The 20,180-nt window shown below is 30.6% G+C and overlaps 2 protein-coding genes and 5 non-coding genes across 8 annotated transcripts; all 7 read right to left on the bottom strand.

Annotated features, from left to right (window-relative positions):
- Nucleotides 1-1,733: 1,733 nt before the first annotated feature.
- Nucleotides 1,734-7,397, bottom strand: LOC125848018 (glycine-rich domain-containing protein 2). Of its 2 annotated transcripts, XM_049527797.1 has the most exons (8): nucleotides 7,099-7,397; nucleotides 6,905-7,019; nucleotides 6,332-6,721; nucleotides 5,419-5,682; nucleotides 3,253-3,773; nucleotides 3,042-3,166; nucleotides 2,699-2,859; nucleotides 1,734-2,603 (listed from the first exon to the last, which is right to left on the bottom strand). In XM_049527797.1, the coding sequence occupies exons 1-8, from the start codon at nucleotides 7,272-7,274 to the stop codon at nucleotides 2,055-2,057; spliced, it is 2,301 nt and encodes a 766-aa protein (XP_049383754.1). In that variant the 5' UTR covers nucleotides 7,275-7,397; the 3' UTR covers nucleotides 1,734-2,054. The 2 variants fall into 2 exon arrangements, with proteins under 2 accessions (XP_049383754.1, XP_049383762.1); XM_049527805.1 differs by lacking the exon at nucleotides 1,734-2,603 and having other exon boundaries at nucleotides 2,699-2,864.
- A 7,770-nt stretch (nucleotides 7,398-15,167) lies between these two features.
- Nucleotides 15,168-15,249, bottom strand: LOC125854053 (small nucleolar RNA snoR53Y). The gene has a single exon (XR_007445346.1). It is a non-coding gene; the product is annotated as a small nucleolar RNA snoR53Y (small nucleolar RNA).
- A 94-nt stretch (nucleotides 15,250-15,343) lies between these two features.
- On the bottom strand, nucleotides 15,344-15,447 carry LOC125854046 (small nucleolar RNA snoR69Y). The gene has a single exon (XR_007445340.1). It is a non-coding gene; the product is annotated as a small nucleolar RNA snoR69Y (small nucleolar RNA).
- Nucleotides 15,448-15,518: 71 nt separating this feature from the next.
- LOC125854044 (small nucleolar RNA snoR69Y) lies at nucleotides 15,519-15,621 on the bottom strand. Its single transcript, XR_007445338.1, has one exon. It is a non-coding gene; the product is annotated as a small nucleolar RNA snoR69Y (small nucleolar RNA).
- Nucleotides 15,622-15,696: 75 nt separating this feature from the next.
- Nucleotides 15,697-15,798, bottom strand: LOC125854043 (small nucleolar RNA snoR69Y). Its single transcript, XR_007445337.1, has one exon. It is a non-coding gene; the product is annotated as a small nucleolar RNA snoR69Y (small nucleolar RNA).
- A 103-nt stretch (nucleotides 15,799-15,901) lies between these two features.
- Nucleotides 15,902-16,002, bottom strand: LOC125854045 (small nucleolar RNA snoR69Y). Its single transcript, XR_007445339.1, has one exon. It is a non-coding gene; the product is annotated as a small nucleolar RNA snoR69Y (small nucleolar RNA).
- An 882-nt stretch (nucleotides 16,003-16,884) lies between these two features.
- Nucleotides 16,885-18,972, bottom strand: LOC125878277 (F-box protein PP2-B15-like). Its single transcript, XM_049559498.1, has 3 exons — nucleotides 18,583-18,972; nucleotides 18,069-18,190; nucleotides 16,885-17,464 (listed from the first exon to the last, which is right to left on the bottom strand). Exons 1-3 carry the CDS (start codon nucleotides 18,856-18,858, stop codon nucleotides 16,987-16,989), a joined length of 876 nt encoding a protein of 291 aa, XP_049415455.1. The 5' UTR covers nucleotides 18,859-18,972; the 3' UTR covers nucleotides 16,885-16,986.
- Between the last annotated feature and the right edge of the window lie 1,208 nt (nucleotides 18,973-20,180).

Here is a 20,180-nt window from a genome sequence, read left to right as displayed (position 1 = left end):
CAATCGTGCAAAAGCTAATATTAGTCAATTATAAACTAACTAAAGTAAATAAGTAATACTAAAAAGTAAAACCTAAAGGTTAAATAACTAAAAGTAGAGAGGAGAGTTAATTGTTAAGTAGTGCTAATTATTGCGTAGGGTTTTTATATTTTTAGTCTAATATACTACTAATTATATTAATATTTTTTGTTTAATATATTATATATATGTATAACTAAAAATTAAAATAGTAAATTATTATATTCTTAATGGGTTATCGGTTAACCCAATAACCCAATAGTAAAAACCAATAACGAACCAATAACCCAATAATTTTTTTTTGTAAAACCATTAAATAACCGTTAACCCAATAACCCAATAACAATAAACCAATAACACTTTTTTCGGTTCGGTTTATCGGTCGGTTCGGTTTTTGCACACCCCTAACCTTTACTATATCTATCTAAAAAAATTATTTTAATCATATACAAATAATATAATTTTTTGCCGAATAAGGTTCGGATGAACCTCCTAGTTATAAGGTGGCTAGGATGGAAGTTATTGAGGTAGGAATAAAGATGATGTGTGTTAGAAAATGAGAAAGACACAATCAAATATAGAATTAAGAGTGTCTTAATAAGAACGGTGACCTAAAGTTAACTTTATCAAGAGATGTTATTGTTTATGCTTAATATTTTTTAAAAGAACAATTAACCTATAAATTTATTATATGTAAAATTTGAGTTTAATCCTTTCTTAACTAGACGTTATGAGTTTGAATCTCAAAAATGAAATATATTTTGGTTAGGAGCGGTTTCCTCTTTAATCGGTCTTAGGTGTCTTAAAATAAAATAAATCAAAAAATTTAAAGCAAGATACTACACACCAAATGAAAATAAAATAAAATTGAAGCAGCCTCGCGTTAGTGGCTTGACCTTCTTGCCACCCTGGTATAAAATGTCATTTATAGAATTTATGTTCTTTACTTTCTCTAGGAAAATATTTTTCTAAACTTGTTTTTCTAAGAAAATATTTTTCAAAAAAATTAGACTAACGCAACATTGGAAATATTTTCCTCAGTAACAAACACACCACTAAGTTGAATAGATTAAAAAAAAACAAATTATTATGAATCGGAGTGAGTAACATACTAATTTGGATTTGATAATATGACTCAGTAACATGTGATTTGACTAACACTTAATTGCTTTGATACAGATTTTTCACATTGAAAGCATCTCACTTTTATTTCAAAGACAAAATTCCATAATTAGTGGGTCATAAAGAGTAGGTAGATCCAATGAGAGGCATTTCTTTATCTATAATATAATATATAAAAAACTGCATCAAAATAACGTTGTTGTTTTGACCATCCTATATCACCTAACACAAATTCAGAATCTAATACAAGTTGGAGATCTTATATTACTATTACTTACTTGTTTTGCCCCTTTACTCTCAAAATTTAGCTACATATATTAATTAATAGGTGAATAAAAAGGATTTTTTTTTAAAAAATGCATACGCCTAAAGTCGACATTTCAAAATTTATACCACATTAAGGGACAACAACTTGACTAAAACAAAGGAAGTCAAGTAATGAAGATGCTTCTCTACTAACCCCATTCAATATAAAAGTTTTCTTTCTTTATCATGTACTGTGCCGAGAATCTAGCTTTACAAAACAAGTCTTTCCCTCAGGCCATACGTTATTCAAAGCATTACAACTGCAGAAAGAAAGAGCAACTAGACCTTCCAAACAAATTATAAGTTTATCCTGGTCAAACCGCGCTAAGCAAACTTAATCTTAGATAAATGATTTAAGGCTTTATTTATATCCATGACCGCGTCTGTGCCCTCTAGCATAAAGTCTTGGTGTAGCTGGCCTAATGCATAACCAAGACTTGTAAAATCATTTGGTATACCGTTACCTATTTAATTATTAACTCAGCCTGGTAAGATACGCTTATAGCAGGTGACAGAATGACTTTAGATGGAGTGTACATACTGTTGTTTCAGAATCTGTGCTTGAAAAACTTCTTCAGTCTCGATTTATTAGGAAATGGTAATTTGTCCTAATTGATTATCCCATGCTTGTACAACTTGTCGCCACCTTCAGCTGGTGTATAAGTCAATACTGGAGCTTGTAGCCTTGGGATATTGTCTACTACACCTTGCGATCCCATCACTGCTTGCACATTCCAATACCAAGGCTGAAGGTAAGGTGAAGAGATCGATGGAGAATATGAAGAAGAAGCATGGACAACCACTGAGCCCCAATCTCTGTCACCAATCTTTGCTTCTTTTATTCTTCTTCTAATCAACAGGCTTCCTACATCTTCCTTTTTCATTTCTGATATGCTTCTGATAATTGACATGCAAAGAAGAAGTATGAATACAGCATCTTCTTCAGGTGAAAACTCCACCACCATTAACTTCCAGTTAACAAGTGCTGTAGCTTTTCCAACCGGATTATCCTCAGAGAACCTAACTACTGTTATGAATCCATCTTCTTCTTTGTCTTCAACTTGCTTTAACTTTTCATTTGGCACATGTTCTGTCTCCTCACCTAAGCCAGATTTCTTGACTTCGTACTGCATTTGTCGTCCTTCCAATAACTTTACCTGCAAGGATTGTGTTCTTAAGGATCACTCAGATGATCAATACTCTATAGAGTTCCTGCTGAGATCAAATCAGAGTTCATACACACTGTACGTACCACTGAATCAGTTGATTGCTGGTTTATTACGCTGAAACTTAAGCCTGAAGTGGATCTTGATGATTCCCACTGTACTAATAGCTCATGTCCTGTTGAAAGATTCCAAAGAGCATGCCATCCTTCTGGTGGATCTTTTGGTTTTGCAATACCTACCACTTTCTCTGTACTAGATGAGAAACGCAAGCAAATGACACCACAAATTAGGTAGGAAACCAAGAATAGGAGACATCCACTGGAAAGTGGTAACCAGCATGATCTATGAGTTGATAACTAATAGACTGTTGAAATGAATGTTTGGCCAGAGAATAGATAGAGTCAAGTAGACTGAGGAATTATACCATACCAGGCACTCTACCGATGGAACCAGCAACGTAGGACCAACGACCTTCACGTATTTCTATAATACGGTCCTCCCATTTTACAGCTGAAGGAGTTTCAGCTCCTCTCCTCCAAAAGCCACCTCCAACTCTAGCATTATTGTCAACAACACAAGATCAGGAGATAAAACACAAGGAGGCAGATCATCACTGGGACAAAATAAAAAAGTTCACTACCTAAAACGAATCACAAAGCATTCCCTGCCTGCATGATCCAGAACAGTCCGAGATAACCATCTACCTTCTTGGGGATGATATTGGTTCATCCTCAGAATAACATCAGATATCATAGCACCTGAATCATCTGATACTCGATCAGGTACACATTTCAACAAGTAGGAGGCTTGGACAGGAGGAGTTATTGATGTAGCTACCCTGACTTTTTGGTCAATTTCTTTTGCAAAATTGAGAGAAGGCGCACGTAACAAATCATTCCAAAGAAAAGTTACACTCTCTCTCAAGCTACTTCCTTTGATGCAGCCACCACCACGTTGGCGAACCTCAAGAACCATTCCTTTAGTTCCAAACTCACAATACAGGTGCAAGGCTTTTTGCCACCTTTGAGACGTAAATTTGCTGAGTGGTCTATCTATTTTGAGCTCCCTGTGACATCTAACCATCTGAAGACGTAAAAACTCCTTTGACGCATCCCAACTCAAAGGTTTCATTTTTGGTTTTAGCCTCACTGTTAAACAGACCTGTAATGCAAACCATAGCACAGCCAACCTTTTAGTCATTCCTTCTAGATACTACTGCAATGCTATTCCCGCACCCATCCCACCTCCAAACCCAAAAAAGAAAAGTAAAAGAAACATGAAGAAGCTATAGATGATAAACCTGATTGTCTGATGATATCAAATTAACTAACTAGATTGGGCTTCCGATAGATTCAACATGTAACAGTCTTTGTGATGTCATACAGTTTTAATCAGGCAATAGACATTAACCCCTTTGAATAATTTTGCTCAAGTTTTGTCATCCAAGTAAATAAATCAGAATCTAGGAATAAATGCTATAATCAAAGAAAAGCTCTATCCATGAAACCTAGTCTCTGCCTGTGCGACAGTGACAAAAGAAAATCCCTCATAGTACAATGCCTTCATGGAACTGGTCTGCTTTGTAATCATGCTTGAGGAAAACCAACTATATGTTGCAGGTCTTGGTGGATTGACCATTTACAAAACTAGTTAATTGTAAACAAGGTACCCCAAATTATTTCTGTTCTTCATTACATCAATGATTTAATCTGATTCACACAAAAATCCAGTAATAGAAAAGGCAAGAAGATATATGTTCATGCATAAGGAGCATGTATTTTGCAGATTTGCAAGCAGCATCCTAATTTTAGTTCTAGAAAGAACAAAACAAAGTAAAAAAGTCCTCATGGTATAGCAATGAATAAGCAGGATCGATGTAATATATTCCAACAAGATAGGTTCATCTCACTTCTAAAGCATGAAATCCTTAAACTTATTCTTCTTTTTACTAGAAAAACCATGAGAGGGAAGTATTGGTGGTCTCAATGGGAGGAACCAAGCCATCCACACTACATTACATAGTTCAATTATAAATTCTGCGTATGCTATTATTTCAGATTCTTACAACAGATTTAATTTATTTATTATTTTCAGAAATTACAAAGAGAAGCAACTTTAGGACAATTGTTAAATATTTTTCCTGATTCTTAGAAAATTTTCAAGCCATATGACAAGCATCTCCGAACATTGCTTTGATCTGCAATTAGTCAATTACTAAGCCAAGAAAAGCAGTAAAAGTTCGCCATATATTGTTTATTTACATCTTACAACTTTTACTTCCCACTCTAATGGAAGTGTAGGTAACAAATTGCTTTAGCACCTCCCTCTTATATACTTCAGCAAATTCATCTTCAACCCTCAATATTCCTTTATCTAGGATAACAACTATCATTGTATTAAACTGGCAAGTAGGCGTGTATGAATAAGCAATTAAATTCTCAAGATGAAAGCAACACACTAGACTTATCAACTGATGCATACATGAAGACAACTCATCCCAACCAAAAACATGAAAACATAAAATAATAGATGGAAGAAGAGAAAAGAAAGGAAAAGTAGGACTGATCCAAAAAAGAAACATCAATAATTAAATGTGACCTAATAAGATGATGATAGGGCACCAACTTGGATAAAAAATAACATAACTTTATAAGTCTTACTTGAGTTTAGTATAACAGCAACTGTTGGAGAGAGGGAAAAGAATAATTAGTCCCTACACTCCCGTGACTACATTTTTCAATATGTCCTAATTTTAATATTGTCAAGTGGGAAATTGCAAAGCGTGAAAGCATAAGATCCAACTAACCTCAAGCAAGAATCGCGGTAACATGGATGAGTATTTCGCATTGACATCAGTATCTGTGACTTCCCAGTATATCGGTGGCTTGAGATCAACAGCCTTTCCAATGGCCAAGCCACCAGCTTTCTCATATGGCTGATCAAATATTCTTTCCCATAGTTTATTCGTGTTCTCAACATCTTCTTCCTTCACATTCTCCCATCCTCCAACTACTTTTCTCATTTCCTCCTCCAACCCCTTTGTGTCTAAAGTGTATGCAGTAGGATAACTCTGTTTAATCAAATACACAAAAAACCAAAAAAAAAATAAAAAAAAATTATCAGCATCAATGCACTAGTCATTATTGATCAATAGACAATAAACTTATCTCAACTTGATGGAATCATTCATTTGAAAAGAGAAAAAAATAATATTAATATTTAAGTAAACAGATAGTACAAATCCACATAGACCGATTAGTCATGAAGCATGGTGAACAGACACCAGGATTACGACATTAAGGTTATGACAAACACTTCGGAAATTACAATAATGCTCAACACCATACTACCTAAAAGCTGAATAAAATTGACAGTGTACTATGCATTTGAATAAGGTATCAAAGTATTTAGGGCAATATTAAAATCAGAAATCTTTTACTAGCAACGTGAAGACCATCGAAAATGACCAGGAAGATGCCTAAAGGATCTTACCTGCTTAGTAAATTAATGATGTTTTTGGCTTTCTTCCTTTAGATAATGAAGACATAAAGTATTTTGTAAGAACAACAATCAACCCAAAGCTCATTAATCCATTATGAATTATTTAACTTATCTTAAGAAGTCATGCTCAAGCTCCCCAAAAGTAAATTGAATAGAAAATTAAAGATTTCTCCATAGACAAAAACTTTAGTATGTAAACTTAAAAGAAAGACCTTTACCTGATGAGTGATCCACATTAGAAGAATATCTGAAGTAGGGACCAAAACAGAACAACTATCTGCAAATTTATGCATCATATACAGAAAGCCCTTATACCGTTGTCGAGCTGCCATCAGATACACAATCTCTGAATAGTAAGGCTCAGAAAATTTAGTGTATAAATAAAGTCTTTGTTTGGATACTTCTTTCAGCAGTTCTTCATGAACAGTGGAAAGTGGGTTCTGCAAATTGGAGTCATCAGATTCATTCTCAAAAGGCTCTGTTGGATATCTCTGGACCCAACTTCCTTTGCATCTGTTTAATGCATACTCTTCATTTTCTTCATTGAAAATAGCTGCCTTTCCAATAAGTTTAGAGAATCTTGATTCACAATATTGTCTGTAACTGACCTGAATTGAAAATCAATTAGGTATGTAACTTTACTCTTCCATAAACTAGAAGTAAAAAAAATCATATGGTAGCACTTTTTACTGAAAGTTTTCACTGATAAAGATTAACATCTTTTTCTTGTTTTCGAATATTTCTCATAAACCAAGTAAAATTAAGTACACTATTTTCACTGTATCTCTTACCGGATTTAAGGTGTGACAGTACCAAACCCATTCAATATCAAGAGGAGGAAGAATCATTGGAGGGTTTGACCCATTAGAAAGATCAGAAATCAATGGCATCCATAGCTGATCATACCTGCAATACAAATTCATCATCAAGATTTCACAAGAACAAGAAAACAGGAATACCCAGATGAAATAGTGTGATAGTAAACCTTCTAATAGATTCAAGAATGTTGGGTCTTTCTTGAAGCCATTGAGACTCTGTTACAAGTCTCAAGAACCCAAGATTTCGTCTTGCAGCAGCTACAAGATCGATGCTCAACCGTACAGTTTCTTCCTCAGAAATTTCACTTAGGCTTCTCATGGAAGCAACATCCGAAGTTGACATTCTTGATTCTTGGAGACTTTTCAAGATTCTACTAGATTGCTCTGTACATGAAGTTTTTTAGAGTAAACAAAGATTTTCTTTCTTAAAAAAACATGTTTTTTAGGTGAAGAAGAAGGTCAATAGTTGCTCCTCAAATATACAAATGGAAAGATGTCTATGGTGGCAATTACAGTACTATGCCTTTTGTTTTATAAGGAATGGGCAGCCATTTTATAATGAGAAACGTGGACACGTGGAATGTAAGCTTTGAACTTTTCATGTGCGAAGAACACTGTTGTTGGCTGAGACCACTGGTCAGTCGAAAATTTTTTGGGAAAAGGGTCAAAATTGCCCCCGAACTATATGAAATAGATTATTTATATTCTTCGTTATATTTTGAGATAAAAAATGTCATTGTTGTTATCCTAAGAGACCATAAATACCATCAAGAGTTAACACCCCAAATTTTTGTTGACGTGGCAAGCTACGTGAGACTAATCCTTCTACCTAAGCGTTGCCAACTAGGATTCACTACAAGAGAACTAGACCTTTAGCGGCAGCAACAGTCGCCACAAAAGCCCAGAAAATCGTCACTAAAAGTTTTTAACATTAAATTCTAATTTTGTGTTTTTTTCTTCATTGTTTTTAAAAAACCAAATATGATATCGATTAAGTAGAAGTTTGAAGACACTATATGTTTTATTTTTATGTCATATGTAAATGTATAAAATGTACATTGATGCATTATATATATAGTAGGAGATTTGAATCGAGAAGTAATTTTGATTATTTTTCGTAATAATATTGGATGTTTTTAATGTGGATATTGCAAGTTATTTATTTTTAAAAATTAGGTCGCAATCAAAAATTAATTATCATATTTTTTTGTTGAAAAAATAGGTTTTACTAGCGAATGATTGTTGGAGCCTTAGTCGCCACTAAAAATCACTCATAACCTTTAGTGACAATATTTTGGAATTTTTTAGTGGCGACTTAAAAGTCAAGTACTTTTGTAGTGAATCTTAGTTGGCAATGCTTAGGTGGAGGGATTAGTCCCATGTGGCTTGCCACGTCACTAAGAAATTGGGTGTTAACTCTTGAGGGTATTTATAGTCTCCTGGGATAACTGCGGGGATGTATTTTTTATCCCAAAATGTAATGGAGGGTATAAGTGGTCTATTTCGCATAGTTCAGGGCAATTTTGACCCTTTTCCATAAAATTTATAATGGATGAGGGATAGAAAAGATGTGCCGGACACAAGTTGTATGAGACTCTTCTAAGAATTTGCCAAGTGGATTATTGGGTCTCATTTTCAAAAAAAATATACTTTTAACATTTGATATTATTTTTCTTTCATGTATTGATTACTTACATTACTAAAAATAATTATTAAAAATTAACAAATTAAATTATATTTTTATTTTCATTACACTAATAATTAATTATTCTTAAAAATATAAACAAAATTTGTAAAATTGCAAAAACAATTCTTAAGGAGTAAATTAATAAAGTATCGTTTTTATTTATAATTTCATAAAGAATCCGTAAAAGAAAAAATAAATAACTAATACGAAAAACGAAAGGGGTATAAATTATTATTTTTTTCTCTTTCAACAATTTCATATATACTTAAATTCATCAAATATTCACAAGAAAATATAATGGAAAGAGCATCAATAATTTTGACAAATAATTACATAAGTTTTTGTACTATCTTAATGTAACCCAAAATCAATTTTTTTTCATAAACACTTAAATATATGCATACTCTTCCGTCAATTTATATGATATCTTTTTATTCTTGAAATCAAGCAATGTAAAATTTAATTAATTTTTTTTTATATTAACATAAGAACTACAACTTATAATGTTTGTTCATAAATAATCCTTCCCACTAAGTTGCAATTCAACCAAAAATACTATAAGTTGCAATTCTTATCATGTTAGCATTTGAAAAAAAAAATACATTTTATAGCTTGAATTTTGAAAAAAAAATAATCAAATAAAATGATGGAGAGAGAAAATAAAAAAAGAAAAGAAAAAGGAATTGATTATTGTAATTTAAATAACTATTTATTTTTATCCTAAAACTAAAACAATTAATTTTTTATGAGGTTAAGTGCCTTAGTTTAACTTTATTAAGTACGTAATTATTTGACTTCAAATTTAAATTAGTATCAATATATTTGTCTCTATTTGATTTTTGACAAATGAGTATTATGAACTATAAAAAAGGTAAGGAAAATAAATATTATTTTTAAGAAATAATGAAATGCTAATTTTAATATAGTACTATTTTTTTTCTTTGATCTTGTTATTGTATTATTTTAAATTTATGTAATGAAATATATTAAAATTAAAAAATAATAATACCAAGTACTACTTCATATTAAAGAGAGGGGTAAATAGAAGGTGGGTTGGAGTAGTGAGAAGAGAGAGAGGTTGAGAAGACATGGAACCTACAAAATATACTTTTGTCTATTTAAAAAATCTCTCATACAACTATTACATGGCATACCTCATTCACCATAAAAATTTTCGGTACAAACATTCATAATATCGGAATTAGTAATACATGAATTAGTAATACATAGATTATTAATATAGGAATTAGTAATGTAGATTTATTGTTTATCAGTTGTTTGATTCATTATTTTTCACTTAATCTTGTGGTTGATTTAAAACTCTAAAAAAAAAAAAGTCCTATTATTCACTTGTCTTATTATGAAATTGTTTATTTCATATAGTGGGTGAAAGTAGATAATCATCGGACAATATTATTATTTTTTAGGGATTTTCTATTATATATTATACTTATGAGGTGTGATGTACCTCTACGGAGATCTTTGATGGCACGGTGTATTTCTAATTTTTTGTTGGTCAAATATATCTTAAACTTAATACAGATTTACGACTATTTAAATTGTTCAATACCTAAATTTTATTTTTTTTGTTATAAAAAACAAATAGTAATGATTAATCAACGAACTACATTGAATAAAAAAATAAAAAAATGGAGAAAAAAAAAGTAAAATCATCAAATTACAAAAAAAGGGATTTGGAGAATTAAAAAGAACATTTATAACCATTCCAATATAAATAAAAAGGAAATCAAATTGCAAAAGAAATTTAGGAAAAGAAATAAGGGATAGTTTAATCATTTAGGGATCTTATCGGGCCTAAAATGAAACTTAAGAGAGGGACCTTAATATTTTATTTTTTCATTATATACTTTTATTTAAAATCTAATTTTCTAACTATTTTAGCTGTAAAGTCATTAAATACTATTTTATAATTAATTTGTTTTAATAATTCCTTTTCAAATAATAATATAGCGAATTCATTTAATATCTCTTGAGAGTTGAGACATTGTTGATCTTAAAGAAGATTTAATCAATTTCAATTTTGAAAAAACATCTTTCAGCTTAGGCAATGGTTACAGGAACTGTTAACATTATTTTATAAGCAATATGTGTATTTGAAAAAGAATCAAGTCTTTTTATTTGATTGAGTATTTTCATTAGATCATTATCTTCTACTTGTATTATTTCTCTTAACGCTTTTAATTCAAAAATAAATCCAAACCATCAATATCAGAATAACTATTATGTGTTAAAGAAAGTTCAAGGTTAAGACAATATTTTTTTAAATTCTCATTATCTAGTGATCTCAATATTTTACCACTAAATAAGAAGTCAAAAATATTTTCATATACTTCAATTGGTTCAAATCTATTTTGAAGTAAAAAAATAGTTTGATCTACTCTACATAAATAAAGTAATCAACTCTAAAAGATTCTTCAAGGAAGTTTGTGATTTCATTATCCATATTTTCATCAAATTGTTTCTTACGAAACTCAGGTTTATATTTATCTCATATGCAATTCCCTTAGTAGAAATTATGGCACTCATAATACATATAATTTTTTTTAAAAAAAAACATATATAAGTAATTATTTTTTTAAAATGGGGGTCCAAAAATATGGGTCTCCAAGCGATGACTTTAATGGCCTAGGGGTTAAGGCGGCCCCGGGCCTCGCTCCATTTTGTCATAAAATAAAGCCATAGAAATCGTCTAGAATGGGAAGAAAATTAAGGTGTGCAATGTACAAGTGAGTTGGCTGAACACATGGTGTGCATCCTTTTTGAGTGCCATGATTAGGTGAACAGCAAGCACTATATATGTATTTGTGTTGTTGCACTTGCATATAAATGAATGTCACAGAATTATTACATGTCACACTATACACCCAATCAACTATGTGGTGGTCCATTCCACTTCGAATATGATCTAATAATGTTCCATTAAACTGGCCACGTTGATCAACACCAGCCCCATCGGTCAATTTTGTTTCGTAGTCGAGTAATTTAATGACATTTTTGTGTGTTGTATCATCGATTTTCTTCTTTTAGAAAGTATCTTTCTAAGTTTGGATAGAATTATAACTTCGACGTACCAAAAAAGCAGCAACATTGTTGGTGTGTGGCACAAATTACTGGGTTTTATGCTTTAGTTTAGATATGAAATTTACAATTCAGTTATTGTCTAGAGATTCTATTGAAACAAATTTTTTACCTCACAAAGTATTTATGCACAAACTATATTCTTCAAATATCGTGTATGAGATTAAATTGAATATGTTGTTAAAAGTACCACATCTCATACTTGCTAACTACAAAGGGTCCAAATGAATTAATTAAATTCCTAATTTAGAGATGCCCATTAAGTGAAATAAGGAAAACAAAATAATTCTAGTTTTATATATATCTGTCTACTTGTTGCCAATTTATCAAAGGGGCATCACTCCTATGTAGGACTTGAATCAATTATTTTATTTTCCTTATTTCACTCAAGGGATATCCCTAAAATTAGGGATGTAATTATATTATTTTTAATCTTTTTTATTTGGAATGAATATTAGTTAAAATATTTAATTTTAAAAGTGTAATTTTGGTAAAATGAATTATACTTTAAATTAATTATTAGCTAACTAGTCAAAATACCTAACATAATTAGTAAAAATAACTATACTTTAAAATAATTAATAAAAAATATCAATATTTTAGTTACATAGCAAATAAAATGTATCCTAATATAATTAAAAAAAATTCCCTTTAATTTCTCAAATCACTCCACATTGGACTCATTTTTACCCCACTATCTTGTGAAAAAGGACGAAAAAACATGACCCATTTACCCCCTCTTTCTAGGTTTTTACCTCAAATCCCTCCTTTCTCTCTCTTGCGTTTTTCACCATTTTTCTCTCCTTACCTTGTCTAAGAAAATCATCTTTTTGAAATTTCTCAACTTTGTTCAAGAAATTTCACAATTCACTCAAAAATAACCGATAAAGGTAAAAATATATTGTCACCAAGTATCTTTTGAGATTTCCCTCTTTCATGTAGTTCGAATTTTTCATCTTTTAAACTATAATGTTTGATTTTTTATTTTTTTTTCATATTCAAGATATAGTAGATTGTAATAATCTACCTTAGCATTTATATATCTTATATATTCTTTGAGTTTTTATACGTTCATATATAATAATTTCGAAGTTTTGCTTATAGGGTTTAAAGTTTGGGAAAAACATATGTTTGTCACTATAATGTCTAATTCAATGAGAATTACAAGAGGTATCCAAAATAATATTCAATTTTTGGGGAAATTTTCTTCATTTGATTTATATATTATCCAAGAATTGCTCGAAAATGTAGGCTCCGCAGCTTAAATGCCGCAAGAGAGCAGTCCCAAAAAAAAGAAAAGTTATGGGTGCTGAAGATGCTGATGAACAAGTTGAAGAACAAATTTTCGACCGTGAAAGTGATGAACATGTATTAAATTATGTTTCACAAAATTATTTTAAAATATTTTGAATGTTCTGTAGTTGTAATTAAATTTGTGTTTGCATGTTTATTTTTTATTCAATTATAAATTGAATGTACATAAACAAACAAGATTTGTATTTTGTGTATAGTATTTGTATTTAACCCATATTTGTATTTCATAGTCGATTTGCATAATGTGTATCTTAATTGTTCCCCTTTAACACACATTTGTATTCTTATTCAGAAATTGTATTTATTTTTTATGGTTATAGTCATCCCAAGCGTTTTTTGCAAATATGAATTTTGTAATTCATAAAAAATCAATTATATCCCTGCATAGTTTAAAATCGCTATTTTAGCTCAAGTCTCTATCCCAAAATAAATTGTATCCAAATCATGAATTATTTTAGCTCAATTATGAAGTTGTTTAATATATGTATTCATTTGAATGTTTTTTGTTGTTCTCAATTCAATTAGTATCCAAACAAAGAAGATTGTATTTATTTTATAATTTTGTAGTCATGAATTCTAGTCATTTAAGCTCCTTTGTGTATTCTAATTTAGTTGTATCCATCCGATGAAATATATTAGATCCATTATGTCTCATATTTATCTATCATTTTTTCGATTGTATTCTTTTTTTTTCTTTTGTGTATTCTAATTTAGTTGTATCCATCCTATGAAATATATTAGATCCATTATGTTTCATGTTCATCTATCCTTTTTTCGATTATATTTTTGTGTATTAGTATGTATTCTTTCTTTTTTTTCTTATATTAGTATGTTTCTCTGATTGTATTACTTTTCAAAATATATCCATCATATGAAATATATTAGATTCATTATGTCTCATATATTTATCTATCCTTTTTCGAGTTTGTATTCTTTTTTTGAGTGTTAATATGTTTTAAATTGTATTCTTTTGTTGTGTCTTAATATGTTCACTGATTCTATTCTTTTTCAAAATGCATTTATATATCTCCACCTACAAAAGCTCCACATGTTCATCATTGCATCTTTAACAATGAGATTAAACCTAACCCAATTAACTGTCTACATAGGTTTGTGATAAGGTGTGAGAACACTTGTTTTGATCACTACATGCAAATGCATAACTATTGTGCTCATACATATTAATGGATCAATTCATCGATTCACACTCAGATAATTTGCTTTAATTAGTGCGTTAGTAATAAAGAAGATTTCAAATTTGACACTCAAAAACCCAACAGATTGATCAGTCACTATTTTCAAGGTGTTGATTTAATCCGAAAAATCAATTTAATGGAGAGTTTTAATGCCAAAATTTGGGGTGATAACAATAAAATGGTTTAAAGTTTGTCATCCTATTTTTTTTATCCAAACTGTTATATTTTATGGGAAAAAAAAAAACAAAAAAATTACCAAATTTTATTTTGACATTGTTGAAAGCGATAGGTACATTGATTTCCCATGGGTTAAGAAAGCGTTTCTGTTACCATGTACCTACCACTTTCATGTAGTCTGAAAATTTTTGGTATTTTTATCCCAAGAAAAAATACAGTTTGTATGAAAAAAATATGATGACAAACTAAGTCATCCTATTGTTTTCAACCCTAAATATTGGCATTACCACTCTCCATTAAATCCATTTTTCAACCTATTGAGTTTCGGAATGACAGATAATTCTCAGCATGAATCAAAGAATGGATCCACGTACAACACCTATGTATTTGGGTTTGAGCACAACAGTTTTTGTATACGCATTTAGCAACCAAAACAAATGCTCTCACAATAAATCTTATATACAAGATCATGAAGACAGTTAATCAAACAGGTAAATTTATGTTCAAATAAATGAACACACTTTTGTATTAAGTACAGATATATCAATGTATTTTGAAAAAGAAGGAATCAAAGGACATACTAATACACAACAAAAGAATACAATCTGAAAACATACTAATACACAAAAAAAATACAATCTGAAAATTTCATATTTGTTTGCTATTGGGTTTTAAGTCTGAATTGCATTAGTGTAGTTATTGGGTTTGTTACAATATAAAAGTTTAAATTTCATTTTTGTTTTGCCAAATAAACTTTCAAGAATGCTCCCTCAGATAAATAACTTAAGCTTTTCTTCAGAAAATATATTCAGAATTAGCATGGTCATTTTTACATCACAGGGATAACACCTAATTTTCCAGATTGAAAAAACACAAGAAATTTAGTACTGTAAAACTTGATACTGATTTTGAATTCAGAGAACCAATAAAGAAAAGTAAGGCAAAGCTCAGATGTATGTGTTGGAAACGGAGTATATTCCCAGACCTTAGAAGTAAGGTCTCATAATGAGCTGGGAAAAATGTATCATCATCGCAAAATTGCCTCTAATTTTACACAATCAACAAAATTAAAACAAACAAGAAATTGACAATTCAGAATAGTAGAGAAAATGAAGGCGAAGCTCAGATATATATGTGTTGGAAACAAAGTTTAATCCAAGACCTTAAATATAAGGTCTCATAGAGCTGGGATTAATGTCAGCGTCATTGCAATCGCCACTGTGTTTTAACACAATAAAATAACAAAAAAGACCAAACAGAAACAAAAACAATCATATGATAGAAAAAAGAAAGGCAAAGCTCAGTTATATATGTGTTGGAAACCAAGTTTAATCCAAGACCTTTAAAAAAGGTCTCATAGAGCTGGGATTAAGGTAAACATCATTGCAATTGCCAAATTGAAACATAATTGACTAAACAGAATCCAAAAGGAAGCAAACAAAAAAAAACACACATCATATTGATTTTGCATTGAGAGAATCAATAAAGAAAACGAAAGGCGAAGCTCAGATATATGTGTTGGAAACGGAGTATATTCCCAGACCTTAAATATAAGGTCTCATAATGAGCTGGGAAATGTTATCATCATTGCAATCGCCCAGTTTATGCTATACACAATAAAACACAATAGACTAAAAAGAAACAAGGATCTACCGGAACTACATCGGAGAGCTGCAGAGGCAGTAGTTGCTATAGAACAAGAAGGAGGCAACTGGTTTAAATAGATTGGGACTAGGGTTTCAACAGGGCTTTCTTTCACTGAAGTTCAGCCGTGCTTTCTTGGGCCTTCTACGGGCTCAAAGAGGACAGACGCCCATGTAATCTAAAGTTGGGCCTGACTTACTTATTCATGTACCAATTACACTTAGTAGCCAATTAGGAAAAATTGCGCGTATAAGTAAACATATATTAGTTAATTACTTAACATAACTATAGTTTGTCTTAATTAAAATTCACAACCTACTTTTAGTTATAATTACGCGGTTCAGCTTTTTAGTTTTGTATAATTCGCACGTTTGTATAATTCGAAATTTGTATAACTTTTGTATAATTCGAAATTTGTATAATATAATTTGTATAACTTCTTACACGTCTGATGTTTGTAATTGTATAAATTCGTTATTTCGAGTGTATACAAAAAATAATTGAATTATACAAATGTACCCGCGAATTATACAAATTTGCGAATTATACAAACTAGACAGCTTAAACTGTAGCTACAGCCTGTAAATATGCAAACTATAGCTATGAAGCATAATTAAGTTTATTATAGTAGCTATTTGCGAAAGTTTTACATTGCTATAATGCTATTTAACTACTTCTTCTTCAAAAGATTTGTTAAAGAAAACTTCATAGCACTTAGTGCTATTGAGATCAGCATATGTAATGTTCTATTTGTTCTTGTTTCAATCTTTCAATAGTCTGAAGTCAATTCTAAACGGCTTAACCAATAAAAATTTATATAATTCGGCTATGAGTTAAAATAGTTGTCTTAAATAAGCTATTTGTTTATAGTATACACATACATGTTTAGTAATAAAATTCCAATAAGAGAGAAAAAACAAAGGAAGTCCCTTGGTTAGTTAATAAATTAGTTTGGGTCTTAGCTCAATGCCCTCAACAATAAGGCCTCCTTTAAGGTGTTCACCTTTAATTTCTCTAAGGCACATTGTAACTTGTGTATCATTGACTCCATCACAATAAAATTCACCCAATTCAATCTCCAACCATCCATCATCTCTTTCACATAAAACATGCTCTTGGCCTCCTCTATCAACTCTTGATCTCAATGTCTCTACCCTGTGTCTCATTATCACCATTTCCAATTCTTGTTTCCTATTGTTGCCATTGTTACGTCGTAGATATACGATTCCTTTCGATTCGTGGTCACCTACTTTGACAGAGACCTCCGATGGCAAAGAGTCTAAGCCGAAAGCACGACCAGCGAGGTTGACAATGAGGTAAGCTCCATATGTTGTACGAGGAGACAACATTCGAGTGTTTATTTTTCCTTTGATTTCTAGCCAACATACCATAATAAGCTCCACGCCTTCTGGAAATCTGTTGGAACACAGAGTAGTGTGTACTTGTGAACACCCAAAATCAAATCAAAGAGCAGTTGAGTCAAATTAGAAATTAAATGGTCATCTAGTATACCATCTAAGTCATTTTCATGTCACAACATTTTAGCTTGATCATGAAAATTAAAATGATTATTTTAATCTTGTAGCTGTAATTGTGAGAACTATTCCCTATAGAATTGTTCAAGTCCTTTCAACATCTAATAGTGAATTGAACTGATATTTTGTCAAAATTAATATCTGGGATTGCGTAGTCATCTAGGAGTAAATGAAAGACATTGTAGGTAATCATTTTATCAACAATCTACTCAAAAATATCTAATTAAAAATTTGCACTTTTGTAACAAATACAGAAAAGCAAAAGGAGAAAACAATTACTCTCTCCATCTCAATTCCAATTTATGTGATGTAATTTTACTGGGCATCAAATTTAAGATATATGGAAACACTTTGTCAAATAAATAGAACTTAACATGAATAAAATGTTGAAGTATTATTAAATAAAGTTTTTTTTAATATTTTTTAATGACAGACTGTAACGAAAAATGAATCATACAAATTAGGAAGAAAGAATTATATAATACCTTGAGTGAAGAAGAAGGGGTTTCCAACACCAGTAGAGGGGATTGGTGGACCAAGTAATTGATAGCTCCCTTGCACTCAACATATAACACTTTTTACTTGTTGTCTTGTCTATTGAAAAGCTCTGGAATATATGTTTCAACAGAAATAAGGAAAATGAGAGGACGCAATATATATGTTAAAAATAAGTACATTTTTAAAAAATTATTTTCTAAGGTTTTATAAGTAAGCAGGACATATTATTCCTATAATATATAGCATTCATATATTATAATAAGGGTCCAGAATGGGGAGCGAGTGAGTGTATGGGCGAAGGTGTCTGATTATAGTTTCGTTTCCCAAAGAAAATATCTTGATCAATTAAATATGAGAAAATTAAAATATATTTGAAGATCACAGATTATTTACAAAGTACTTTTTTCTTCATACCAAGAAATATTATCCTCTTAAAAAAAAGAATCATCTCATTGTACGTGCATGTTAATTGACACCAAGAATAGAAATAAAGCAACGTACCTTGCTACCACCATCAATGAGAAGAGGTTTAAAGAGCTTAAGAAACAACTCTTTCTTTGACGAAAACGCAATTGGCAAAACTAATCTTTCGATGATTTCTCGATAATCAGAGGGTAAGAATTTCTCCCATAACAAGTCTGATAGGGCTGCATCACGAACCATAGTCGAAACCAAAGACAATTGAGAAGCATCATGAGGAGATGTGAACGATAGGATTTGAACGATACAATCTTCTGGCAAGAGGTCCAGTTTCATCTCTCTTTTATCTGCCATCATGACAACTTTTGAGTATATATAACTTAGAAATTAAATAATGGAGAAGGTACGTAATATAATGAGAGATTATAAGGGAAAAAAATTGGTATAGCTTTCTTCAAGATGACGACATGTAGTTAACATATGAGGACATGGGACTCGAAAAAACACATGAGGACAAATTTATAATTCTAACTTGTAACATTTGACCTTTAAAGTGAGATAACTTATAAGATTTGGCCACATGAGATTGAAAAAATAAAAATTCCATCATTTGTGGAAATTATAAGAAAAAAAAAACATTTCTTACCCCCTTATTAAATAAGCAAATTATATTCATAAATAAAATATCAGATTATCACGAGGTGTCATATTAACAAATTATATATTTTTATGTTTCATTTATAAATAAATATTTGTAATTATATGTTTCTTGTAAACTCATATGTGCTTTGCCCGATCATGAAAAAAATCATTAAATTTACGAAATTATTTCTCTATAATATTTTGAAATTTAAATTATTTTTCTATTTAATATATAAATTTGTCAAATTATCTAAGCAACGGATTTCAACGTTAAATAAAGGAAATGGTCCTCTCCGGTATAATATTTATTGTCCAATAAATGTCAATATAATGTTTGTTTCTTGCCATGTGTCTAAGGTAAAAAGATTGATGGTTGGGACTCATTTTCCATCAAAGAATTAAAAAGGTAAGCAATTTTAACTTTCATATGGATTCTATTCAAGGCCAACTCAATTTCAATAGGCCACCAAAGCAATAAATAAAAGATTCCAAATTATCTTCTTCCTTAATTTTTTTTTATTTGAAATTGGTATGTAATAGACACTTGGTGTTTATTGCCATTTATCAAAATCTTTGAAATACTTGTACAAATTATTTGGTATACATATAACTAGGACCAAATTATCTTAGCTTGGATGTTAGGTAAAAACTCGTTTGTATTTCTTAGTTCTAACCAAGCTTAACAACACATAATTTGGGTTGGCAAAGTTAGTTAATTAGATAGCAGTAGCGTGGGCAACCTGAGTCTTTAGGCATGGACAAAATGCAAATCTATCTATATATACTACTAGATAGAATTAGCCCACGGGCCAAACAATGATCACAACATCTTTTTATTTTATTTTTTTGGAAGAATCATGTTTTGATATTCACATTGAAGTTTGATTAATTTCTATCAAGAATTTTTTTTATAACTAAATTTTGAATTCGAGACTTCTAATTAAGAAAGAAACAACTTTATTCACTGCATCACATTTTTTGATAGCATAACAAACTATTTCCATGAAATCATATCAAAGAAACCTGAAATATTTAGT

The sequence above is a fragment of the Solanum stenotomum genome, chromosome 1 (genome assembly GCF_019186545.1).
Source record: "Solanum stenotomum isolate F172 chromosome 1, ASM1918654v1, whole genome shotgun sequence".
Lineage (NCBI taxonomy): Eukaryota > Viridiplantae > Streptophyta > Magnoliopsida > Solanales > Solanaceae > Solanum > Solanum stenotomum.
Note: the sequence above shows the minus strand (reverse complement) of the source record. Positions and strands in the feature narration are given on the sequence as shown.

Excerpts from the sequence above, each read along its gene's own strand:
- LOC125848018 (XM_049527797.1), bottom strand. The coding sequence starts at position 7,274 with ATGTCAACTTCGGATGTTGCTTCCATGAGAAGCCTAAGTGAAATTTCT. Across the intron at positions 7,020-7,098 it reads ATTCTTGAATCTATTAGAAG|GTATGATCAGCTATGGATGC; the intron begins GTTTACTATCAC and ends TTTGTATTGCAG. Across the intron at positions 3,167-3,252 it reads TGCTTTGTGATTCGTTTTAG|AGTTGGAGGTGGCTTTTGGA; the intron begins GTAGTGAACTTT and ends CAATAATGCTAG.
- LOC125878277 (XM_049559498.1), bottom strand. The coding sequence starts at position 18,858 with ATGATGGCAGATAAAAGAGAGATGAAACTGGACCTCTTGCCAGAAGAT. Across the intron at positions 18,191-18,582 it reads TCATTGATGGTGGTAGCAAG|AGCTTTTCAATAGACAAGAC; the intron begins GTACGTTGCTTT and ends CATATATTCCAG. Across the intron at positions 17,465-18,068 it reads CCCCTTCTTCTTCACTCAAG|ATTTCCAGAAGGCGTGGAGC; the intron begins GTATTATATAAT and ends GTGTTCCAACAG.